The 23,852-nt window shown below is 30.6% G+C and overlaps 1 protein-coding gene across 12 annotated transcripts in view; it reads right to left on the bottom strand.

Annotated features, from left to right (window-relative positions):
* Nucleotides 1–23,852, bottom strand: part of br (broad-complex core protein) — a 145,128-nt gene that overhangs the window by 63,082 nt on the left and 58,194 nt on the right. For 7 of the 12 annotated variants that reach the window (XR_016302733.1, XR_016302734.1, XM_089636798.1 and 4 more), the window contains exons 1-2: nt 14,949–15,269; nt 13,905–14,106 (exon numbers count right to left, since the gene is read on the bottom strand). The exons of 2 other annotated variants lie outside the window; for them this stretch is intronic. Coding sequence is in view for 7 of the 10 variants with exons in the window: in XM_089636798.1 (XP_089492924.1) it covers nt 13,905–13,978 (74 nt within the window). In the remaining 3 variants the exon portion in view is untranslated. Of the gene's footprint in view, nt 1–13,904; nt 14,107–14,948; nt 15,270–15,760; nt 15,820–23,852 lie in introns of those variants that run through there. 3 more of the 12 variants (XM_089636791.1, XM_089636790.1, XM_089636795.1) reach the window with 3 other exon arrangements.

Raw genomic sequence — 23,852 nt, 5'->3', positions numbered from 1 at the left:
ACAGGCGTTCTTTGTTTTATGCAAAAGTGTCATTGAACTAAATTAAACTTATTTGCTTTGTATTTCAACTTTTCTAAAAAGATATTGAATTACAAAACTATTATCTCCATAGTATAAACGAAGTCGTCATATTTTAATTACTGGCATTATTAATAATTTTGTAAAAAACTATAATTAATAAATTCGATACAATGGTTTTGAAGATAATATATATATATATATATTGGCCTGGGATGTTCTAGTGATCATGTACTAGTGCGATTGACTTTCAGTTTTGGCATTTTTCTATATTCAATAAATGATTTTAAATGAAAGTAGTAAAAAAATCTTTCAAAATGGCAAAATATGTTAAAAAATATTTTTGTTCTTAATTTATTCTTGAGATACAACATTTTAAGCACTAACTTCGCACAGGAGGAAACAGAGGAAAATGCTTTCTCTCACTTGATATGTCATCTTTTGGTATGTTGTGAGAAAGGTCTTTTTGGGTAAACAGAGGAAATATATAACAACCAAGTTGACGTTTTAGCAAACTTTTTGGCATTTAATAAGTTTTACAAATATCCATAGCTAATTATGAAAATAAATTTTGTTTCTAGAATTTCGCAAATTTCATAACACGTTGAAGATTTTTTGCTGCTTCAATCAGATTTCTGCTTTTTCGTGTGGATGCAAGTATTGATGTATAAAAAAATGTGGTGGCCATCAAATTGGACAAATCATGGACTCAAATTCCTTTTAGTAAGTGTGAACTGGATTTTATTTTATGAGGGGGTTTTTAAATGGCTGGCGTTGAGATCTGTTACAATTACAACAATTGTGTTGTGTACGCCACTTTTAAAAACAGATTGAATTTTTAAGAATAGTTAATATGTTCGCGATATCTCTTCAACATTTAAACGATTTTTTTATCGAAGATTAAATTATTATTTAATTTATTGGGATTAATTAATTGAAGCTAATAAACCTCATCGTAATATAATCATTGAAGATAATGTCAAAAACTCACGATGAAATTATGAAAGAGAGAGACATGTAAATAAAAAGTAACGGTCGCAACTGGGATTGGAACCCAAATCCTCTAGTCTTGAGCGATTTCAATCTCATTACATTTAGTTATTTGTAGCAATATCACCATTTTGTAATTACCAACATTATCTTTAATAATTTCCAATCTTTTTGGCTGCCATATTTTTGGTGGGTTTGGAAAGTTCTTGATTCTTCCAGAATTTTTTATAATTCAGATTGTATCTTGGATCACAGCTAAAAGCATGGGAAATAATAATATTAAAATTTGCACAAACTATGAATACCTTTATTTATTTTTCTGATTTTGTTCGTTGTGCTAAAATTTTTTTATTTTCATTCATAGTTGTGGTTATTTTAAAACCCGCACAACGGTTAAGGCGATACCATACGTAGTAATGCAAAATCATGTGTTTTTGGTTTGAAAATTTGGTCGCCTAGAAATGTTTCAGATGCTTTAATTAAATACTGCGAGTAGAATACATCTTGGCCTTTGAAACAATCGAGTATTTTTTAGATAAGTCTTTTTATAAGCTCAGAAAAAATAATGTGTAAAACCTATGAAAACTGCTTTAAAGTTCAAAATCTCCTACTTACGAACCCATCTTCGGTTATGATTATATTGTATAATGTGGCAAATTAAGTTATTTATAAAATGATCGGAAAAAAATTAAATATTTTGGCCATGTTTTTTTCATACAAAAATCAAAACAGGCGGATGATGTTAAGCGGGAATTTAAACCTTATCGCCATCTACGTAAGGGTTGTTATTGATAGCGGCTCAATTTAAAATATAACACGACGTAGTGCATCGCCTTAACTGGCTGCAGCGTCATTATGACAAAGAAACTGCCACTGGCTAGAAAGACAATTGTTACAATCGTTGCCGAATTCACGAATAAAACCGAATGTGTTGTCTGGGGGCGAATTAAAAAGTGCACATTTTGATTCGTTATAAAAATTTATTCGTCAACATAAAAATAAAATAAAAATTACTTAAGTAAAAAATGTATTTTAAATATATAAAAACATTTAAGTCTGTTTGATAAAAAATATTAAATTATTAGGTGGTAATAATAGTTCTAATTAGTAGAGACGCCAGGCCAGGTAAGACAAGACGATCTGGGTTGGAGTCCCAGTTACGACCGTTACCTTTTTATTTTTGGTTGTTATTATCTCTTACATAATTTCATTGTTATTATCTTCAACACTTCAACGATTAAATATATAATAAAACACGTATTAGGTACATAACTTGTTAGGTAAATAAGCTAAAAAGGCAAGCATCGAATAAGAAACATAGTTTTAGGTTGTTAATGCAGTCATTTTATATTAATAGATTGTGGTAACGAATTATATCCACATATTAGATTTTATCTGCCTATTTTAGGACCATTTTTATCCAAAGATTGTGTTTATGTGTGTTTTTGCATATGCAACTTGCCAACTGATAAAATATTTATCGATAAGTAATAAAATGATGGATTATTCCAACAAATAGAAAGATAAAAAAGCCATGTTAGATTCTATATGAATAAAATTTAAATTGCAATAATCTTCCAGTGCGATAAAGAAGAGTTAAGTGATATTAGGTACTATCCACATTGATAATTATTAGACATTAAAGTGCACACGAAATTAAAAAAACCATCGGACCAAAAAATTGCATTTATAGAATCTAATCTCGTGACTTAAATTTATGGTTGCTAGGTTGTGTTGAAAATTTCAGCTTAGCGGATTGACAAGAAAATGTACTGAGAATTTGCTAGTGGCTCACCGCATTTTTCTCGGTTTTATGGTATTTTAAACCTTAATAAAAGCTCCTAGTATACTTTAATTTGTTATATTTGCTTGAAAAAAAATAACTTATCTTTATATTATTCTAGCTTGTCATTTCGTCACTTGTAAATATGTTTATTTTATCTATGAAAAAATGGGTCCCAAAATTTCATGTCAAATGTAATAATTCAGATTTTTAAAAGTACGATTTATTTACAATAAATCCTCATATGTGACATTATTTACAAGAAATCCTCATCGTGACATTAACTTTGGTGAAGAAAGCTTATTTAGCTGGAAAATATATTTAAAGTCAAGAATATATTTTCCAGCAAAATAAGCTTTCTTCACAATTACATTGATTATTTTAAAGGCGAACCACTAAACCTAGAAAGACAAATTGTATTTGTAGACATAGATAAATATAGATTAGAGTTTTCTCCACTCACACTAAACAAAATAAATAATAATTACATAATGTTTCGTCACGGATTGAGATTTGAAAGCCAACAATAATCGAAAAGTTTGGGACAGGTTTGGATGGGTACATTTTAAAGTGACGTAGTTCACAATAGAAATGAATTTATGACTATGAGATTTTAATTGTACAATGTTTAAGCTTATACATCCATTAACAATGAATAAGCTTTAAAACACACTGTACGTGTATGTGTACCTATCAAATTTAGTCATAATGAAAAAAATTTAAAGCGCCATTTTTGTCAAGTATCCTGATATCACCTCAGTGGCGCTTATAGGTAAATGAGTTGTAGAATAAAAGCTTAAAGCAGCGTGAATAAATACATTCATTGATATATGTTTTATTTATATAAAGAAACGTGTCTGTCGGAGGCGCGGATTTGATTTTGAATACACGAAACACGAAATTTTGAATACTTGACGTTCTTAATAACCATGAAAATTACCCATCACATCTGTCTTCAAAAACCTCTATATAAAGCCTAGGCTACGCCGGGTACTTCAGCATGTTAAAAAAACTTACAATTTTATTAATAATTGATGAGAGGAAGTTCACCATCTACCTTTCCATTGACTTAATATATGTAAAGATAAATGTTTGTGTGTTCGTTTCATATGGAAATACCTATTCAGTTTTATTCCGAGATTGATGAAATTTTTACTGTCTACATGAGAAAAACCTCCACATCATCTATTCCCACCCCTAAAAAGTGAATACAGCCCGGGCAACGCCGGGCGCTTCAGCTAGTACCTTAACAAATGAGGAAGGCCATGTAAGAACACAGGATTAGGCAGGGCTCATTCATAATTTTCTTCAAAATGTGCAACTCTCCACCACCGATAAGATAAGTTGATAAGGACTAGATACGAGTATTTAGTTATCTGGGATCATAAATATGAAATGTTGCGTTATAATAATAAATTCGCAACAGATACGCTTGCAAGATTTCAGCGACCCACTACTGAATGACAACGATAACTGAAAAACTGCCTAAAATGGCGTCTATTCACTAGTCCAGGGGCGTATCGTATTTTATTTGATTTTCGCATTTATTAAAAATACAAAAGATTTTTAATTCGAGCAACATAAAGATCAACTTTTCATGATTATTTTATGTCTTGTTTATGTTGTGTTTATGGTACGTTTATGTTATGTCTATCTTTGTGCTTGATGATCACATTTATATACTTCCATTTGCTGTAGTTGTTTGTAAGTTTGTCAATTTCATAGTTATGTTTAAAAAAAACGCTACTAATTTTGGGAAAATCTCTTTGGTTATTTAACGAAAAATGCCCACCATTATTGTACACAGGTTCCTATTTTTATAATTTTGTAATTACCTACTGTTACCAGCTCTGTATTGTTTATGTTAGGTTTATTTATGTTACCTTATGTTATTTTTATATATGTTTAATAATCTGTATATTTATATTCTGTCATTTGTTGTATTTGTTTATAAGAAAAAAATGTTAATCGTGTATGGCCAAGATCAACCCTAATGGGTGAAAACCAAAATAAATAAAAATAAATAAAACTAGCGATGTAACGGATAGAAAATTAAGTAGTAGGCCTAAATTTAATATTCGCTTTAAAATTGGACAAAACTTCAATATTATGTTTCTATTATTTGTAAATAATTAATAATTAAATATTATATTAGAGAATAACTATTCATGATGATTTTATATAGTAGTTCTGTTAACCTCAGACCTAGTGTACAAAAAAATGCAAATTTATAATTTATTTTTATAAATTTCAAAATTTGTAACTAGGTACTTAAATACATACAAACTTAATTGTGAACGAAAAATATTTGACGTATTTTAAAGTAAGAAATTAAACAATATTTCCGTAGAAATGTCATATATTTACAACAATCTTTTAACATTATTTCGATTGGACAGCTCGTAGAACCACGATCATGCTAACTCTGGTGGGATAAAAATGTAGTATCCTACAAGGTTACAATTTTGAGCCGGAACTGGAACGTAACAAATAGATTTACAAATAGGTGAAATAACAAATGGTTGATTATCGAAACAATATTAATATATTTTTAATTGATTTCGTTTTTTTACCATTACTTAAATCTCTGTCAACTATGACATGTTTTATAGGATTATGATCGAAAAGATTTTTAGATTATAAATGTAGATAAAACACTATCATTTTTTCATTCCGGAGATTTTACACCTCACGTTTTTTGTACATTGTTTTTTTACTTAGGTGTGAAGAACTTTTGAATTAATCAGTGATAGGATATCTAAATTAATTTTAGAATTATAAAGCGCCATTTACGTGTGTAATTAGTTTTTTTTCAGTATTCTCCTCGTCAAAGTAACAGACGATTATATATATCTGTAATGTAATATACATATTTAATAACTATACATAATATCTAATCGCGGAAAGAGAGTATGTAATATTCACATTTACAAAATTTTATAATATTTGTAAATAACTTTTACGATTTCAATCTATTTTTAAATGTGTCATGTTCACGTTTTTTTTAAAAGAGGGTTATTATAGCGGGTTTGTGTTATGCTACCATAGTTACACAATTAAACAGGTACTTTTTGTAAAATAAAACAATCTAATAATGAAATATTTGAGCTCTAGCGTCGTGAAATTTACACAGATTATTCTCTCTCTTTTTTTTTGTTTTCATGGATTTTTTTGGGGTTAATGCAATAACGGTGAGCTATTGAAAAATACGATTTTGTCAAAAAAAATTTGTTACCAGAAATAGAAAACATTTAATAAAGCTATGGAGATTTTATTTTATTTTTGTTTTTGATGTTTTGAAGAATTTGAGAAATGCTGCTTTTTTCTATTTTCTTTGCGAGGAAGAAATGTGTAACGGCAATTCAAAAGTAAGTACGAATTTTGTTATTTATCTGACTGTTCCTTTTTTTCATAACGCGAAATGTACTACTACTTCTAGTGACTTACCACCTGCCCGAATGCTGTGACGTTATGTAAAATTCATATCCATATAGTAAATATTTTATTATTTATTTTGGCAAATAGTTGGTTAAGTGTTTTTCCTAAATTGTAATAATGAGTTTTCATTTTAACCATTTTAAAATGGACAGTCATTCTTTGAACGATCTTATCTTGAATTCTGTCTAAAACTAGTTTAGACAGAATTCACTATCTAGTTACCACCTAGATGAGTGAGCGTCTGTGGCGGGTGGCGTAGATTGAATTTGTATACAAACCTTGATGAAATTTTGCCCATCGACCTTCAGAACATAAGGAAGGTCACTGTCTTTTTGAGATTTCTAAAACCACCCCCCTCTCTTGTCTCCACCTCTTAAAGCAGAATTTTGATACGGTGTTATTTTGCACATTTTGAAAATTACTGTTTACAACTGATAAGTTTTGCCACGTGTTAAAAACGACCCGTTCTCATGTAGAATTCTCTATCGTGTGTAATAACGTGACAAAACAAGACAGTAAAAAAATCTTAACAAATTTAAAATCTTGAATTATCAATGGATCATCAGAAAAAGTCAATAACATTAGTAAACTCGCTCAAATCTATAAAAGTTTTCAAATCACAGTATTGTTACCAATACCAACCAGATTTAATTATGTCAAATAGTTTTGGTTCTAACGTATCGAAAAATATACATATTATTAAAATAAAATATTTGTAACTAGCTGATGTATGTACCTGGCGTTGCTAGGAAACTAATAAATGGTTTAGGGTAAAGTTTTGAGGTTATGAGGCCTTTTTAAGATATACATTTCCGTAGTACATTATTTTGATGTAACTCATAAGGTTTTCCCAGCGTTCGGTTAGGTTAGGTTAGTTAGGTCTTGGTTGTATTATTTTTTACAACTTGATTAAAAAACGTCGGCTTTTCTTGACTTTTTATAAATAAAGTATGCATGAATATATAGACCTACCGGAAAAAATTCTTTAAATGATAGTGAAAATCCTATAAAAATCCGTTGCACAGTTTAGAAGAATTAAGCGCACATACTGACAGGAGCGGATAGCGACTTTGTTTTTTACTACTTCATAAAATATATATGTAAAAATACTTTTACATGTATATTATATTTATTCATTCATTTTTTGGGAAATCGACAGTTTACATTTTATCAGTTTGTACATAAGTGTTATTAAGTAAAATAAAACCAATTGTGGATTTCCTCCTTATGACTTTAACTGAGACGGCATAATTTAAATTTGTGAGAAAGGAATATGAATTAAAAAAATTATACAAAACAAAAGATTATATAAAACGAAAATTTTACAAAACAATACATTTATAGCCATGGAGAGAGGTTGTAGATATAAATCAAATCATAATAGAGATATAAACAATAGAGACATAAACATTATTCACAAACTATCAGAGAAATATTCTTTTATGGACCTCTTGTATTTGGTAAGTTCGCAACTGAAAATATCAACCTCGGATAATACGCTATTGTAATTATTGCATAGTCTGTTCAGGCAAGAATTCTACTTATATGAGTATCTAATGATGAAAAAAATCAATGAAAGGCTTGTTGGGAAGATTGTTTTAGTAGAATATACTAGAGTGTCGTTTCGTTCTGATTTAGTCGTTTAAATGATTGGGTCTCTGAAACAAACTTCGACGACTATTATTGTTTAAAATAATTACATAGGTGTGTTTATTTTACCGCAGATGGTGAAACTGAATTTGCCTGGCAAACTATTTACTGTAATTCCAGCAATAGACTTACGAATACTGCAATTTTAATGATTATTAAATAAAGATTTGAATCGACATATTATATTACGAAGCCTACGAATTCACAGTAGTTTTCATTGGCCTTGAATGTTATTTTTAAACAAATGAACAAATAAAGAACATAAATAATTTTCTTTACACGTGCTCTTTATAAGTTATTTGTATATTTTGTATTATACCGTAAAGTTTTTTGTTGTTTTGTTGTTATGGATACATACGTAAATCTTTCCAGGATTAAAAGATTCATTTCATGAGAAATAAAGATGGAATAATATGAATATAGAATAAGGAATAATATATTTTATATGTTTACACTAATAATTCCTCGCGTACAAAAAAGTATGTTTCTAATTTTATCTTATTTAAGAAATCAAAACCATAATTTGCTCTGAAGTCGTGTAATTTGTATGAGGTACTTAAATACACGCGAACTTAATTACACATCATTAATAGGACAATTTTTAATTTTTCAAATAAGGAATTTATGCAAGGAAATGTATGTATCCACCGCCATCTTTATTAATACAGGCCGTGCTGTAGAAAATCAACTGACAGTTAGAGATACTTGTTTTCGGAATTTAGCACGGGGTTTTGCAGGGTTTGGTACTAATTCATGATACTAACCTTTACTACTAAATATACTAGCTCAGTGCAAAAGTCCGATTACAGGTCTCTTAAACTGTCAGTTTATTTCCTAGATTATTATCAATAAAAGATGGCGGCAACCTATAAATCATTATTAGGAACATTTTTAATTTTTCAAATAAGAAATTTATGCAAGGAAATGTATTTATCCACCGCCATCTTTATTAATACAGGCCGTGCTGTAGAAAATGAACTGACAGTTAAGGAGAACTGTTTTCGGACTTTTGCACAGGGTTTTGCAGGGTTTGGTACTAATCCATGATACTAACCTATAGTAACAAATATACTAGCCCAGTACAAAAGTCCGATTACAGGTCTCTTAAACTGTCAGTTAATTTCCTAGTTTATTATCAATAAAAGATGGCGGCGACCTATCTCAATGACAAAAACAGCCATTTTCAAAAATTTCTTCATACCATAATATTGTTTATTTTCATTCGACAGCTCGTAGTAGGAATCACGATCGTACGAACTCTGGCGGGATAAAAAGGTATCGCCCAACACGGACACCATATTTAACCGGATTCGGAACAAAACAAACAAATTTTCAGACAGATTAAATGTCAAATTATCGATTTAAAACACGATTTCGCTACGCTCAGTCAATGCTGTAATTATTGAAAATATCATATTTTATTCTTGTAATAAATTATTTAATTGAATTTAATATTATTTTATTAAGTGTCAATACGTGACATTGAGTCGGAATAGGAAGGGACAAGTGTATGCTAAGACAGAATTGTGTGTGTGAGGCGTTTAGAGTTCCCTTTCTATCTTCGTAACCCTGTAGAGAACGCTACTGATTTAGACGACAACACATGGACTACGCAGACAAGGTTTACCTGTAGAGTCATTTTCAGGGACGGACGACCAAACAAGCAAGGGAAGAAAATTTTGAAAATTGCATTGTTTCAAAATTATTTACATCTTAACCCAATAAGATAATTAGTTGTAATGTGCAGATTTTTATGGTATTTTTTTAGATATTTGACTGAAAGTAGAGAAGTATTGTTGAATTAGAAATATTCTAAACATCTAATGCATTTTACAAACCATACTGCACACAAATTCTAACAAAATTACAAAATTTTACAATTTATTATAATACAAAATACTCATTTCATATTTTTATACATAATTCTTCAACACATATAGTACTACACTTATTTTTCTATTTTTATATTACTCATTTTTTTACTTCTATTTTTTCTTATTATGTTTAAATATTTTTTACTAAACATTTAGTTTTTATATAAATTGTTCATTACCAGCCTCAGAACAGACTATGTCTAGTGAGGAGGGTAATGAAAAAAAAAACATCTGTACAGAACCAACCTTAAATAAACGCCCGAGTTGCCGGCACTGAAACTGAAAAAACTCGACCGTTGGTTATTTATTTCAATTACAATTGTTCGTTATTCATTATTTAAATTTGTTTGTACGTTCTTTTTTCTGTGTTTGAGATGGTGGCCGTTGTAATGGTTCTATAAAGTTTATTTTCCAAATTTGAAATCATCGTGTTTACTTGCTCTTTTATCGATTTTTTTTCAATACTATGGTATCGTCCGGAAGAAAATTTTTTTTTCAGTGATAATTGTCATTCTTTAGAAAATTCCTGATAGGATTTTTTAAAAATATTATGGAAAATAAATGATTAGTAATTAAGCACTTCATCCAATTCTAAATGATTTCACAGGAAATTTTAGTTTATGATTTATTAAATAAGAGAAATAGATACATAGTTTTTTGAACGCGAGAACTACTGTTCACAGAACTACTGGTTAAACATAATAAAATAAATTTTGTCATTCTGAATGTTTTTATTTTAATTATAAAAAGATGGCCCTTATTGATCTTCTGTAAAATAGTATAAGGATTAAAACAAGTGGTACGGCAGGCTAACATGACCGAAATTTTAACTTAGCCTTTAGGAATGTTCAATATTTGTTTTCAGAAGTAGTGACATTTGTACAGCAGTTAAAAACTAACCTTCTTATATACGATCAGAAAATTGTCATCGTAATGCCACTTTCTTTGATAATCGTTGCAAACCAAAACAAGACATGTAATTAATATTAATATTACTTATCTAATTATGTTGTCTAAAGTTTTTTTACGTTTACTGCCTAAACACTATTAATAAAAATAATATTTCACATTTTTTTCAAAATTAAACCATTTCTCTAAATCTTTTCAATCAAATTAGTATATATTAATCTACACAACTATTTCGTCCGTCCAAACTTAACTTCTTTAGCGCACTTGGAAAATTACAGAAATCTGCTGGGTCAGTCCTACACGCAATTTATTTAACATAAAATAGTACATGGTGCTGTGGTTACAAATGTAATAAAATAAAAAAACTTCATATTATATATAGCAATAAATAAAAAAAGACTAAATACAATGTTTAAAATTACAAAAATTATAATTACAGTTACCACTTTTGACAATTTGTCGCCCGTTTTAATCTTCGCGGTGTTTTCACCAAATTTTACCGCCGGCTTTTTATACGCGGAGAAAAATTAGTACCACTAATTTATTAAAAATCTCTTCAAATTATTGTTAAGCCGGTTAAAAACGAGATTGCAGGCCATTTCCAGATAAATTTTATTAATTCTTAATATAATACGTGTTCATGCGCCTGCATTTGCCTTGATAATACAATGACGAAATGCGGAAATATTAGGATTTTTATGAACATGTGTTCCGACATCGTGAAAATACATTCGTATGTTACTAAAAAATTATTTGGAATTTCAAATAATTTGAAGAGATTCTTAATAAATTAACAATATTCAATATTATTTTTATACATACTTACACATATAATATGATTTAAGATTTTCACGGCCAAAAGTATTTTAGTTATTTGATTTTGGGGTGTTGTGCCGTGTTACTGCCACATCTGTCCTGATGATAGACACTAACGTTGTCCGAAACGTTGGCTAAAGAAGGTGTTAGCGCAACACGGCATAACACCCCAAAAACAAATAAGAAAAACTAAACATATGATTTTTTTATAACATAGGTAAAATCTCCATTTTTTAAATAAAATAAAAGTTTGGCGTTGTGTCCGATGGATTTTTAGAAAGCTGTATCTTAATTTGATCTGAATAATTATTTTTAAACTATCTACGTTTTTTCAATAATTGAAATAATATATCGCAAATGTGTTCTTATTATTGTTTTTGATATTAAAATCATGTTAAAAAGATATCAATAACTTCATTAAAATGCTATACAATTCAACTAACCATTTTATATTATTTTCATGATAACAAGCATAAGAAATAAATTAAGTACCAACCTGAAAATAAATAAATTAGGCATAGCTTTAAATCTTTCTTTTGATCTTTGGGTATTTGAAAATAAAAAGCGATATTTTTATTTTCCTACGTATAATTTTCTCACAAGGTATGCTTTATAATGTCAAGTAGGTATCTACGTTTATGTATTAAAATTTCAAATATCCGAATACCGTTCCCAGTGGTGTGCCCTTATTTTTCGCACGAAAATTGTCGAAAAAATTCAACCTTACAATTAAATATTTGTACATATTATACAGGTTGCTGCACGTTTTTTTTCTCTTACATAAATATCAATCTATGCAAATATTTCTGCAAAATACCCAAAACTCGGTATGCCACTGAAGGATGGTAGAAGTTCAGATATTGCAGAATTATAATTGTACGTACGCAAATAATCGTTTTAAATAAAGAATATGAAAATGAACGTAAATAAATAAAACTTTTAATATTTTCCATCAAAAGCTCATGGTTTAAGTGATTTAATTCGATTGAAGCCTTAAAATGAATTAATCATAATGCTTACTCGTACTTTTTAATTAAAAAAACGAGAAAGGAAAATAATTATATAACTCTTCAATGTTGTATTATTTTAGTAACGATCTTGAATGACTATAAATACAAAGTTGTTTTAACGTCAAATCTACAAAGCGAAAAAAGGTGAGAATGATTTAGTATTTCTTTATCACTTTTTAAAAAGAAAGACAAACTTTCCCTGATTATGAATAACCTGACAATAATTGTTAAAAACTCCTATGATTATCATTATAAGCTGAAAATGTTGCTTTTGCAATGATGAAGAACTTAGCTAAAAGAGTAAGTGAAGCCACGATGCCTGGGTGGAAAACATATGCATTTCAATTCAGCCACTAGTTGGTCAATTCATTTTATAGATTTATTCATGTTCATGTTTTTCCTCGTCGAGGTATTACAATATTAAATACCTAAACCACAGAACTGTAAATTCGTAGTTTGAATAGTTCTTTCTACCTTCTCCAGCTTTTTAGTCAATTTTTAGGTTGTTATATACATTTTTTAAATATTCCTCTTTAAAATAAACAAAAAAATATATTTGTATATTTTGGTTAGCTATCAGTGGTGGCTCATAACTTTTGGGTGTATTAGAGTGTTAGTATTTAAAAAATTACATGATTGATATTATTGAAGTCGAAAACTATTGTTTTTGAAAATTCGGTTTTTGTAAGAAAATTTTCAGGAAATCGGTTCAATGCACTGCCAAACTGAAATTTCCTGAAATTCTTCATACAAAAACCAAATTTTCTAAAGCAACTAAAACATCGTTTTCGACTAAACAACATCAATAATTTCAAATTTTTCAAACTTAGCTCTCTCTCACACGCAAGTCAAGAGCGTAGCTGCTTAGCGTTCATTTAGAAAAAAAGTGAATTTTTTGTTACATTGCTTTGAAATAGAACAGCAACCCAATATTAAATATTAACGAATTTAAGCACCGTTGGTGAATTTTTAAATACATACAGTTAGTAACACTTATAATTTTTAAATGATTAACGAAAGTATTAAGTTTTTCACTTCTTCCTTCTTTAGTCAATGTTTTGGACAGCTTTGCAGTGTTCGTCATTATGCCAGATGGAAATCAGGGCTGATGGATGCTGCAACGCTGTTCAAAACATTGGTTAAAGAAGGAGGAATCAAAACACCGGAAAAACAAATCACGATGGTACGATGGCCTTAAAATCTCAAATCATGTCTATCAATGTAATGTTCATTCCGCATATAAATTAAATTAAATGGCTGAAAGATGAAAAGATATATATTTTTAAATTTTGTACAAAAAAAGTTGCAAAAAACGCAAGTAGTTCGTAGGTATATACTACGACAATTAAATATAAATATATGTAGCAGGTACAACAAAGAACATGTATTAATTTAATATATAATATGAATAATTACCTTAAGACATTGGCTGAGCTGACCCAGTTTGGCAGATTAGCAGTAGTCACCGGCTCGATTAATGTAATTTTCATAAAATTTGTTTTTACACTCGCTCGGCATTTTCAAAATAATTATTAATGTATATTTAAAACTTTATTTTATATCTGGTTAAATAACGGTGGCGATTTTTACAATCAATTTTCAGTATTTAGTTAAGTACCTATGGAAAGAAAAATGCGGAAATCAGCAATTTTGTATACATAAAAAAATAAAAAATTCACTTGTACATGATTATAGTTCAGCTTGCAAATTATATGAACATTTTTAGATTTTACAATGAAAAATGTTAAGTAAATTAAAAAATACTTGGTTTAAAATAAGTATATTTATATTGATTAATGTGTTTGATTATTAATTTAGTATTTTCATATATGTAGCTGAAAATTTATTTAAAAAATGTATGAATGTAGTGTTGGATATATGCTAACCTAAGTGCTGCGACGTACTGCATGGCAAAAAGCTTCGATAAGCGTAATATCTATTAGTATGTAGATATTACATATATTATACAATAGGTCTATATGCAAATGCTTTTTTATGTCAGAGGTCTCACGTCTAATTCAGAGGTTATCAGCATTTTTCTGCACAACTATCTCACTACTGCAAATGTGTTATTGACAACAAACGATAATATCGACTTTCTTTTACTCTGTTTTTATTTTTTAATTCTCGCGGAAAACATTAATAAAATATTATCTATTTATGATATGAAAAAAGAACTATTATTTTATTTTGCATTTTAATAACTATTCGTTTCAATTATTTAACCAACTTAATGATTTTTTTAATTCAAATGTTTTTTATGTCATATTTGTGTCATTTCCGATAAATCAAATGATACTCAATTATCTCTTACGAATGTAATGTCTTCTTCTAACTATTTGTTGTGAAATCACATTGTCGATGAAAGTCGAGGTAAATATTTTAAAAATATGTTAGTTTAACGTAAAAAATGTAAAAAAAATTGAAGCACTATAAGGCACAACATTTAAAAATACTTGCATAAACTATTATTTATTCACTCACGTGTCACAAACGTCAAAACTCGAAATGCATTTAACGGATTACAAAACAAAAATTACTATCTTGCTCACAGGTTGCATATTTAATTAAATATTTTTTGTACCACGTTAAAGGATGATTTAAAAGAGTATCGTGTTTGTTAATAAAATGCAAAATAACTTTTATTTATGCGAAATAATTAAACAAATCACGTCGCGGAGTGCGAATCGCCCGCTCACACCCGAATATTTGCAATTTGGCAAGCGCGAAAAAAATCAGCACGATTTTTTTATCTTTAGGCACGACCGTGACATCTCTGTGCGTAATTGCGAGTTAAAAACTTGGATAGCGTTTGAAAAAATGTAGCGGGGAAAAATAATAGTGCGAATATTGAATGGAGGTGTGTACCGCTTGGAGAGTATAGTACTACGCCACGGAGACGCTGCACTAGTAGTGGTGAGCTCCGTACGTAACGTAAGATATCCGAACCTCTCGTGTCAACATGTGCTCCTGATACAAATACTCGGCGTACACACTCTTTACTAGGCTTTTTATATTTATTTATTTATTTCTTGATATTTTTTTAGTAAAAGTATGATAATATAATAAATAAATGTGTATTTTTTATTTATAATTTAAAATTGAAGTTTGAAAAAGTTTTTTTTTTTTGCAAGTTTTTTTTTTAATAAATAAAAATGTTGAAATTAAAGAATCAGTTCACTTTTTATTTATTTTTTAAAATGTGTAAAAGAGTTTTTTTTAAAATATGTTAGAATTAATCATAAATGACTATGGGAGCAATCAATTATTACACTAAACACGGATCTGCTGTCGGACGTATTGCAGCACGGAATGTGGAATTGTAAATCGTATGCGCGGCAAGTATAGAGTCCCGGACGTAGCGCGGGACATCTGGCGTAATCAGCGGGCACTAAAAAATAGTGCGTGAGCTTTCGCCGAAAGCTGTAGCGAAAAAGCGCCCCTTTCTCTTTCCACGCGGATAAATAACATTGCAAGTCTAAAAGGGAGCGCTGCGGCGCCTGTCTCCCTCTCAATTTTAACATACACAGCCACACGGAGCGGGGGTTAAATTTCCCTCCATCACAGCCTCCCAGAAACCTACCCCGGGTGATTGCAATTAAAATATAAAATGTGCCACGGGCTTCTGCCTGTGTTGGTGGGCTTTTCGCGCTCTTCTCTGTGTAAGTCGGGAAGGGGGGTGTTTAGACGTGTATCGCGGGCGGAGGGAGAGGTGAGTGGGTGGGTGGCCCCCCGCTGCCCCCCCGAATTTTGACTGCTGGAGCACGCGCTTTTTCATTTTTTTACTTCCTAATTGTGGGAATGGGAAGCAGATATTTGATCTCTCGCTCGCAACAGTTAGCTGCACGAGCCTTGGCATTATTACGTCACGAATTAGAGATGCGCTCATTATTTCAATTAAATTTATATATTTTTTTAAATATTTTAACTTGTTTGATCTGATAACTTTTAATATTATCATGTTAACAGACTGGGATAACCGAGCATGGACAGTACTAAATAATTAAATTAATTACCTAGTAGAAACTTTTTTTTAGATTTTATCAACTACTATCTTTTTCGGGATGAATGCAAATACTAACATGAATTGTATACTAGTTTTGCGTCAATACGCCTGCAAATGAAGTCGCCTATAATTTTGTCATTTTAACTAACAACATTTAGTTACAAAGACAGTGTAATTGCATCAAATCAAGGTGCAAACAATATGCTAACAACATCACTTCCCGACTTTAGATATTAAAATCTGCTTATAATTAAAGTATTTTATCAAAGCATATTTCTCCGACCCCTCAATTAAAGGAGTACATTAAGTAAAATCAAAATTACAAAACTCGTCTTATAGACACACGAAACAAATTGATTGGTTGGATTATTATATGTATAGTAGAATGATTATCATCTGATTGAGAAACGTATTATAACGCAACTCACGGTAAGTACCTACTTTGATTATTATTTAATCATATCTTTAGTGATAGGGAGTAATGACGTTCCTAGTAGTTCGTAGCAGGCAGTTCATAGCTTTATACAGAGTGTAAACAAACTCCCAACGGTCAGAACATGCGTGGCGTAGACACTCACATGGATATTTAAGATGTTTGCAAAACATATTGTTGTGTAAACAACCTGACTTATTTAACACTTGTGTACTTGTGTATTATATTATTGTACTAAAATTAATTGTAAATTAAAGAATTGCATACATAATATTTATTACTTTTCATACACAATATATGGTTTTTTAGTATGTTTGAACTGTATTTATTTATTTTTATAATGGTTTGAAACATGTTTGTATTATTTTTTTTAATTTTTCATCACATCGCACAGTAAAAGCACTCCGGAATTTAAAGCAAAGTAACATTTGAGTTCAAATAATATAACATACAAGTCACAAAAGGGAGATATCCCGCGTAGCGCGGCCCGCGTACGTCCGTTCCAACGCGCCTTTTTTCTCTGTTGTAGTTATTATTCTTCAAAGATCAGAATTGCATATCTGCCAGTCGTTAATGAGGGCGCTCCTCCCCCCGCACCGCCCCCCCACCCGGTCTAAAAACTCTCCCCGCGAATATAAATTCATCGCCAAAAAATCATTACGCCTTCGGTAAGGGGCCGCTGCTACCCCATCCGCGAGATGAGGCGGTAGCGCGCGGGAAAGAGAAGATCTCTTCCTGGTTCGCGAGATCTGCACTGTAGCATTCTACGGCGTAGAGCCTCTACGACTTTTTCCTAGATGTTGTAGAGTTTTCCGCGGGGGGTAGTTAGTTAGAAGGGGGCGGTGGGGCGCCACCCCGGTCGCCCCCTTCCGCTCGGGGGGCAGGCGGGATGCGGAAATATTGGAGCTGTCAGAAGAATTTGTTTACTACGGAACAACTCCCGCGCGGGAAATGAAGTGCTATCGAATATTAGAAGAAGAGAAAAATGAGATAGCAACAGCGGTTATTAATAATTTGAAGGATGCTCTCCTGTGAAAATATTTTGTGATATTTTCGTATTTATTTTTAAGAAAACATTTTAACGTTTAATTTAAAATACAATTAAAGACACAAAACCTCGCAATAATATCTTATAAAACTACTATTTTCATAAAACTTTCGTACTTAAAAAACGGTTTAATTTTAAATTACTAATTGAACATTACCTAAGGGTACTATGTTTATCATTGGCTTTTTAATAAGCTCAATGTGAAATTACTATAATTTTAAATTAAAATAATAAAAAAAGTTAAATTTTAATACTATTTATAAGTTTCGTGCGTACGGGATAGTTGGAACAAAAAGTTTCAATGGTTGAAAATAGTTTAATTTCTTATTTATACAAACATATTTTTAACTTATGTAGGAAGACAGTATATTAATTTATTATTACAATAAGTGTATGTTTGGTCGAATTAACGTTGTTTCATATTGCTATAACAATATTATCTTTCAAGCAATAATACATATTATGTTGTTATAAAAATAAAATGTCGTTCACAATAATATTATATTTTGTTATAAATAATGTTTTGCAATAACGCTTATTCAAAATAATCAACTGTTTAAAATTATGCTAAGTCGAATTCGAGTAAAACCGGCGGTTGTAATAAATAAATCATAATTATGAAACATTACTCGATAAAGCGCTCTGTAAAGCTCTCAAAGGCAGCTACTGTGCGGAATAGCTACGCGGACTGTACTCGCGTTTTGCTTGTACCGGTGATTAAATACTCAAAATAGTACACAGTAGTAGCAAGATTTTACTCGGAAATTTTCATTCCTCCCGCGATGTTTTTAGGTTTTTGCGCATGTACCCCCCCTCACCCGCTTTCTTCCTCATCCCCCGCCCCCCACCACTCCGCCGAGTTGCAGAAATCCCCACCCCCCATACCGCCTGCCCACCGCCAAGCTTCCCGCGTATTTTTTATTATATAATCTAGAATTATAATGAACTTATTGATAACTGACTAATTAAGGAAGCATCACGCCATTTTTCGGTGAATATAACTATACTTTTCTGTGTCCTGTCGATAATGAATTGGTTAGAAAGATGCTCGAATTTTGTGGGTTCACAAAAATCAAAATGTGTATGTTTGTTAAAAAAATTAGTTTAATATAGTACGATTTCAGCTAGAGGAGAAGATACTTTCAGTATCGCTCTGGCAAGAGACAAGAGTTAGCCAATTCTTGACATCCGTAGTAGAGCAATCTATCAACCCGGGTCATAGACCCGGAATTTGCGGGTTCCAATTCAGATGTGATTCAATGGATAAATTTTTTTTTCTCAATAATGATTATAAATAATTTGAAACAAAGTACGGGGCTGACGCAATTAGTGATATTCAGAATCGAAAAGTTTTTTGAGACGACTTTACTACGTTTAGTATATAGATCTGAATTGAAACATCAAAACAAATTTAGGATACCACAGAGTTATTAAATTTAAAAATATAGAAAAAAAAGCCAATATATATATAATGTGAAATTATTATAATTTTAAATTAAAATAATAAAAAAAAGTTTAATTTTAATACTATTTATAAGTTTTGTGCGTACGGGATAGTTGGAACAAAAAGTTTCAATGGTTGAAAATAGTTTAATTTCTTATTTATACAAACATATTTTTAACTTATGTAGGAAGATATATATTTCAAACGTTAGTTGTGATTTGTTATTTTAATGTTCAATTCTTATAATGTCCTGGAAATGGCACGTTTAAATTTAAACTCAATATAAAGTAGTTTTCAATTTCAGCCGCGGGAACCATTTATTGGATAACCCTGCCATAGGTCACCCCAAGTGGTTTGCTATGTTTGGTAATTTAGCAAGGGTGCTCGGGTTCATCCTGTGAGGTGTGCTCAGGATGCGCCGGCCCAGCAGCTGCGTGGTGGCTTACTGCATCGAGAGAGGCTAGTTTGGGGAGATCCTTTGACCTCTCCAACTGGTCGCTCTTGACATCATCTTTCATCAGTCACTTCTGAACACACTGATCCATAAATTCAAACCCAGCCCTCATACTTCTTTCCTTTCCAGAACCTCCTCTCCTCCCTTTCCTTAAAAACACCCCCTACACTGCATCCCCAATTATGTCATAGGCCCCTAATGACAAATAAGAGAAGTAATACAACGAGTTTCATTACAAACTAGCGGGCCCCGTGAAAAATCACGGGATAGTCTCAATTCTTGATCACGAGTTTAATTTTGAAAATGAAAATTTAAATAATTTTTCTATTGAAAATGTTACATTATAGGTAGTTACTTTATCGTTCATCTGAATTCTTCACACAATCAGTTTAAAAAATTATACTTAAATTCAAAGCAAATCCGAGTTTCAAAGTTCACTGAACCAGTCAAAATGGATACACAGACAACCGAAATTATTGTTTTTGATTACTTCAAAATGTTTCAATTAAAATTTTTCTTGTTGACAAAAGTGACAACGAAAAGTAGCATTAACCGAATTATCAGTCAATGGCTTGTCACAGACTGCCTTATAACGTGACACTATTGATAATTCGGTTTGTAGAAAAGTCCAGTCGAGTTTTTGGAAATAATTTGTCCCGTAATAACGGATCCCGCCTGAACGAATTACATAAACAATCGCATGCTCATAATATTTCAATTAATAACATATTTTTAACAAATTTTTTTCGCCAACTTTTACTCGTTTTGTATCCATCTAAGAATCATTCTAAGGGTTGATAAGGTTTTTCGAACAACGGGTTTGGAAATTATGTTTTTTTTTAATTGAAAGGCGTACTCTCAGAAGGTTAACATTGTTTTTAATCTGGTAATAATAAGATATAATTGGTTCACAATAACAAAATGGTGAAAGTTTTTTGTTTAGTGAAAAGTACCTACCGATTAGTTACAGTACCCTAGACCGATTAGAGAAACCCACTTGTTGTTGTATTCTTCTGTGAAGTCCTTCATCATTGTATAATTTATTAATATTGTTAGTGTGATGAAATGAAATTTCAGTTATTTAGTAATCTGGGAATGTTTGTCTTCTTAACAAAAAACCACATTTTGATGTTTATTCCAACAATTAGATGCCAATAGAATCTTGTACCACCATCTTCATTAATACAGGCCGTGTTGTAGAAATAAACGGACAGTTAAATATACCTGTTTTCGGTCTTTTGCACTAGGCTTGGCAAGGTTTCGTACAAATCCCTGCTAAATTTTCCTGTAACATTTTGATGTATATATCAATAATTCAATGCCAATTTAACCTTGCATCGCCATCTTTATTAATACAGACCATGCTGTAGAAAATTAACTGACAGTTACAGATACTTGTTTTTTAGACTTTTGCAATTGGTTTAGCACACAAACCCTTCTAAACCCAGTAAAATAAGTCTGAAAATAGATATCTTTAACTGTCAGTTCATTTTCTACAGCACGGCCTGTATTAATAAAGATGGCGGTGGACCATACCGTCTCCATTTCGGGTAAGAAAGTGAAAAGAGAGTTGAAAAAGCCTGGCTACTCAGATACAGTAGCTAAACTATGTTAGAGTCTTTATAACGTGGAATAAAAACAACTAAAATTTTTAAATATTAAGAACTTATATTATAAAAATCGGCCTTGTCGTAAATAAAGTTTAAAAGTTGGTTTCAATTATCGTTTTCAATCATCATCATCAAAAGTACAAAAAATTCGATTGTGTCTATCTGTAACTCTGATTCAATCAACTATAGAACTCGGATTTGCTTTGAATTTAAGTGTTATTTTCCAAATTTAAACTGATTTGTAAAGAATTCAGACCATAAAGCGATTTTTCACGGGTTTACGCAAGCACCTCTTTATAAATACGTTTTAATTCCACCAAGCAGTAGGCAACAGTTGAAAAAAATTCTAGAAAGCTGGAAATACAATATAATACAAATAATAAATAAAATTGTATTTTCTTAAGCTATATTTTGAACCACTTTTAATAAAAAATCGCAATAAGCCAAAATATGTTTTGCAGATAGGAGCAGTAACTCCTTTCTCGCTGCATCCAGTAGTCATACAAAACGTGTTGAAATATAGTATGAACCAGGCGTCGGTAATCAGAAAGCTTGCAGTCTGCAACCCAAAGCATTGCTTTTTATTTTCTCACACTCACGACTGCGTCTGTCCTTTTCGTTATAATCTAAGTATTCATAGATGGCGGTAGTTAATTTATTTTATTAAAATAGGCTATTTGCAAGTTATTGTTGTACAAAATTAAGACTAATTATTTGTTACCGCCCGTACATACCCAATATAAACATGAATAAATAGTTTTGTGCGTTAAACAACTCATTTATTTGAAAAAGTAGCTTTATAACACCTATTTTTTAAAAATGATATAAATTAAAATTGAAAATTATAGACCCATATGTATTATGTCATCACTACCTAAACTTTTAGAAAAAATTATATTAAGTAAAATCATACATCAAATTAAACCAATTATATCAACATTTCAACATGGTTTTATGCCAGACAGATCTACGTCATCTAACTTATTGCTTTACGAAAATTTTATTTTTAATGCACTGTCCAAGGGTTTTCAAGTTGATACAATTTATACTGACTTTAGCAAAGCCTTTGATACTGTTTCTCATTGCATTTTAATGGAAAAATTTGAACACTTGGGAATGAGCGGAAACTTTCTCGAATGGCTTAGAAGTTACTTATCATACAGAAAATTATCTGTAAAAATTACCTCCCGCAACTTCTTACACTTTTTTTGCCTTATGTGGGGTCCCCCAAGGTTCCCACCTAGGACCAATTCTTTTCCTACTATTTATTAATGACCATTCACTAATTTTCGATAATATTCACTTTCTTCTATTCGCCGCATCCTAAAGATGTTTAAATCGATTGGTAATTCTTCTGATTGTTTAACTCTACAAATGAACTTAAATAAATTTTATGAATGGTGCATCGTAAACAAATAACATCTTAATATCAACAAATGCCAAACGATCAGTTTCCATAGATCTAAAACCCCTTTATTATTCGACTACTCAATTTACAATGCCAATCTAAAAAGAGTCTTTGAATTCAATAACCTTGGCGTTATCTTTGACTCCAAATTACGCTTCTTGAATCACATTAATAGCATTACCAGTAAGGGATTACAAATGCTTGGATTTATTCTCAAAATCGCTAAAGACTTTAATAACATAAAAACTATAAAATTACTATACACGTCTCTGGTTAGAAGTCAGGTTGAATACAATTTAACCATTTGGTGTCCTCATTTCAACTCTCATTGTTTACAAATTGAAAAAATTCAAAATAAATTGTAACGTTTTATTAATTTAAAAATTGGTATTGCTATTATTGAAATCAATTGTGTCAATTTACGCAGTAAACTTAACTTATCGAAATTATCTGAAAGGTGAAAAATATTTGGTCTCCTTTTATTATATAAAATTGTTCATTCAAGGTTGGACTGCCCTGACACTATAAATTTGCTATCTTTACATATACCTCCAAAATATACTAGACGGAATATTTTATTCTACAACAATAACTTCACTACGAATTCTGTGTTAGAAAGAATACATAGGTTGGGCAATGAACTAAGTGATGTCGCTGACACATTTAATTTAAACTTCAATACATTTAAAGCCAAATTAGTCCACCATTTTTAAATGTAAATAATGTATGAGAAATCATTATATTTTATTTCGATTTTCTATTGTTTGTTTTATACTGTCTTAAAAATGAAATTTGTAATTGTTATGTACTTAAAAGCCCAATAGAGCGTCAATAAATAAATATATAAATTCTATCGAGAAAGGCATTCAAATACATTATTGAATTGAATCATCAGTATAATATTGTATTTGTGTGCCTTTCTCGAAAGAATTGAGTTTTTTAAGCGGATAAAACTTTTTAT

This window comes from Hesperophylax consimilis, chromosome 10, assembly GCF_061612785.1.
Source record: "Hesperophylax consimilis isolate HC1 chromosome 10, BYU_Hcon_1.0, whole genome shotgun sequence".
NCBI classification, from domain to species: domain Eukaryota; kingdom Metazoa; phylum Arthropoda; class Insecta; order Trichoptera; family Limnephilidae; genus Hesperophylax; species Hesperophylax consimilis.
The sequence above is the reverse complement of the archived record's forward strand: the minus strand, read 5'-3'. Positions and strand labels throughout refer to the sequence as shown.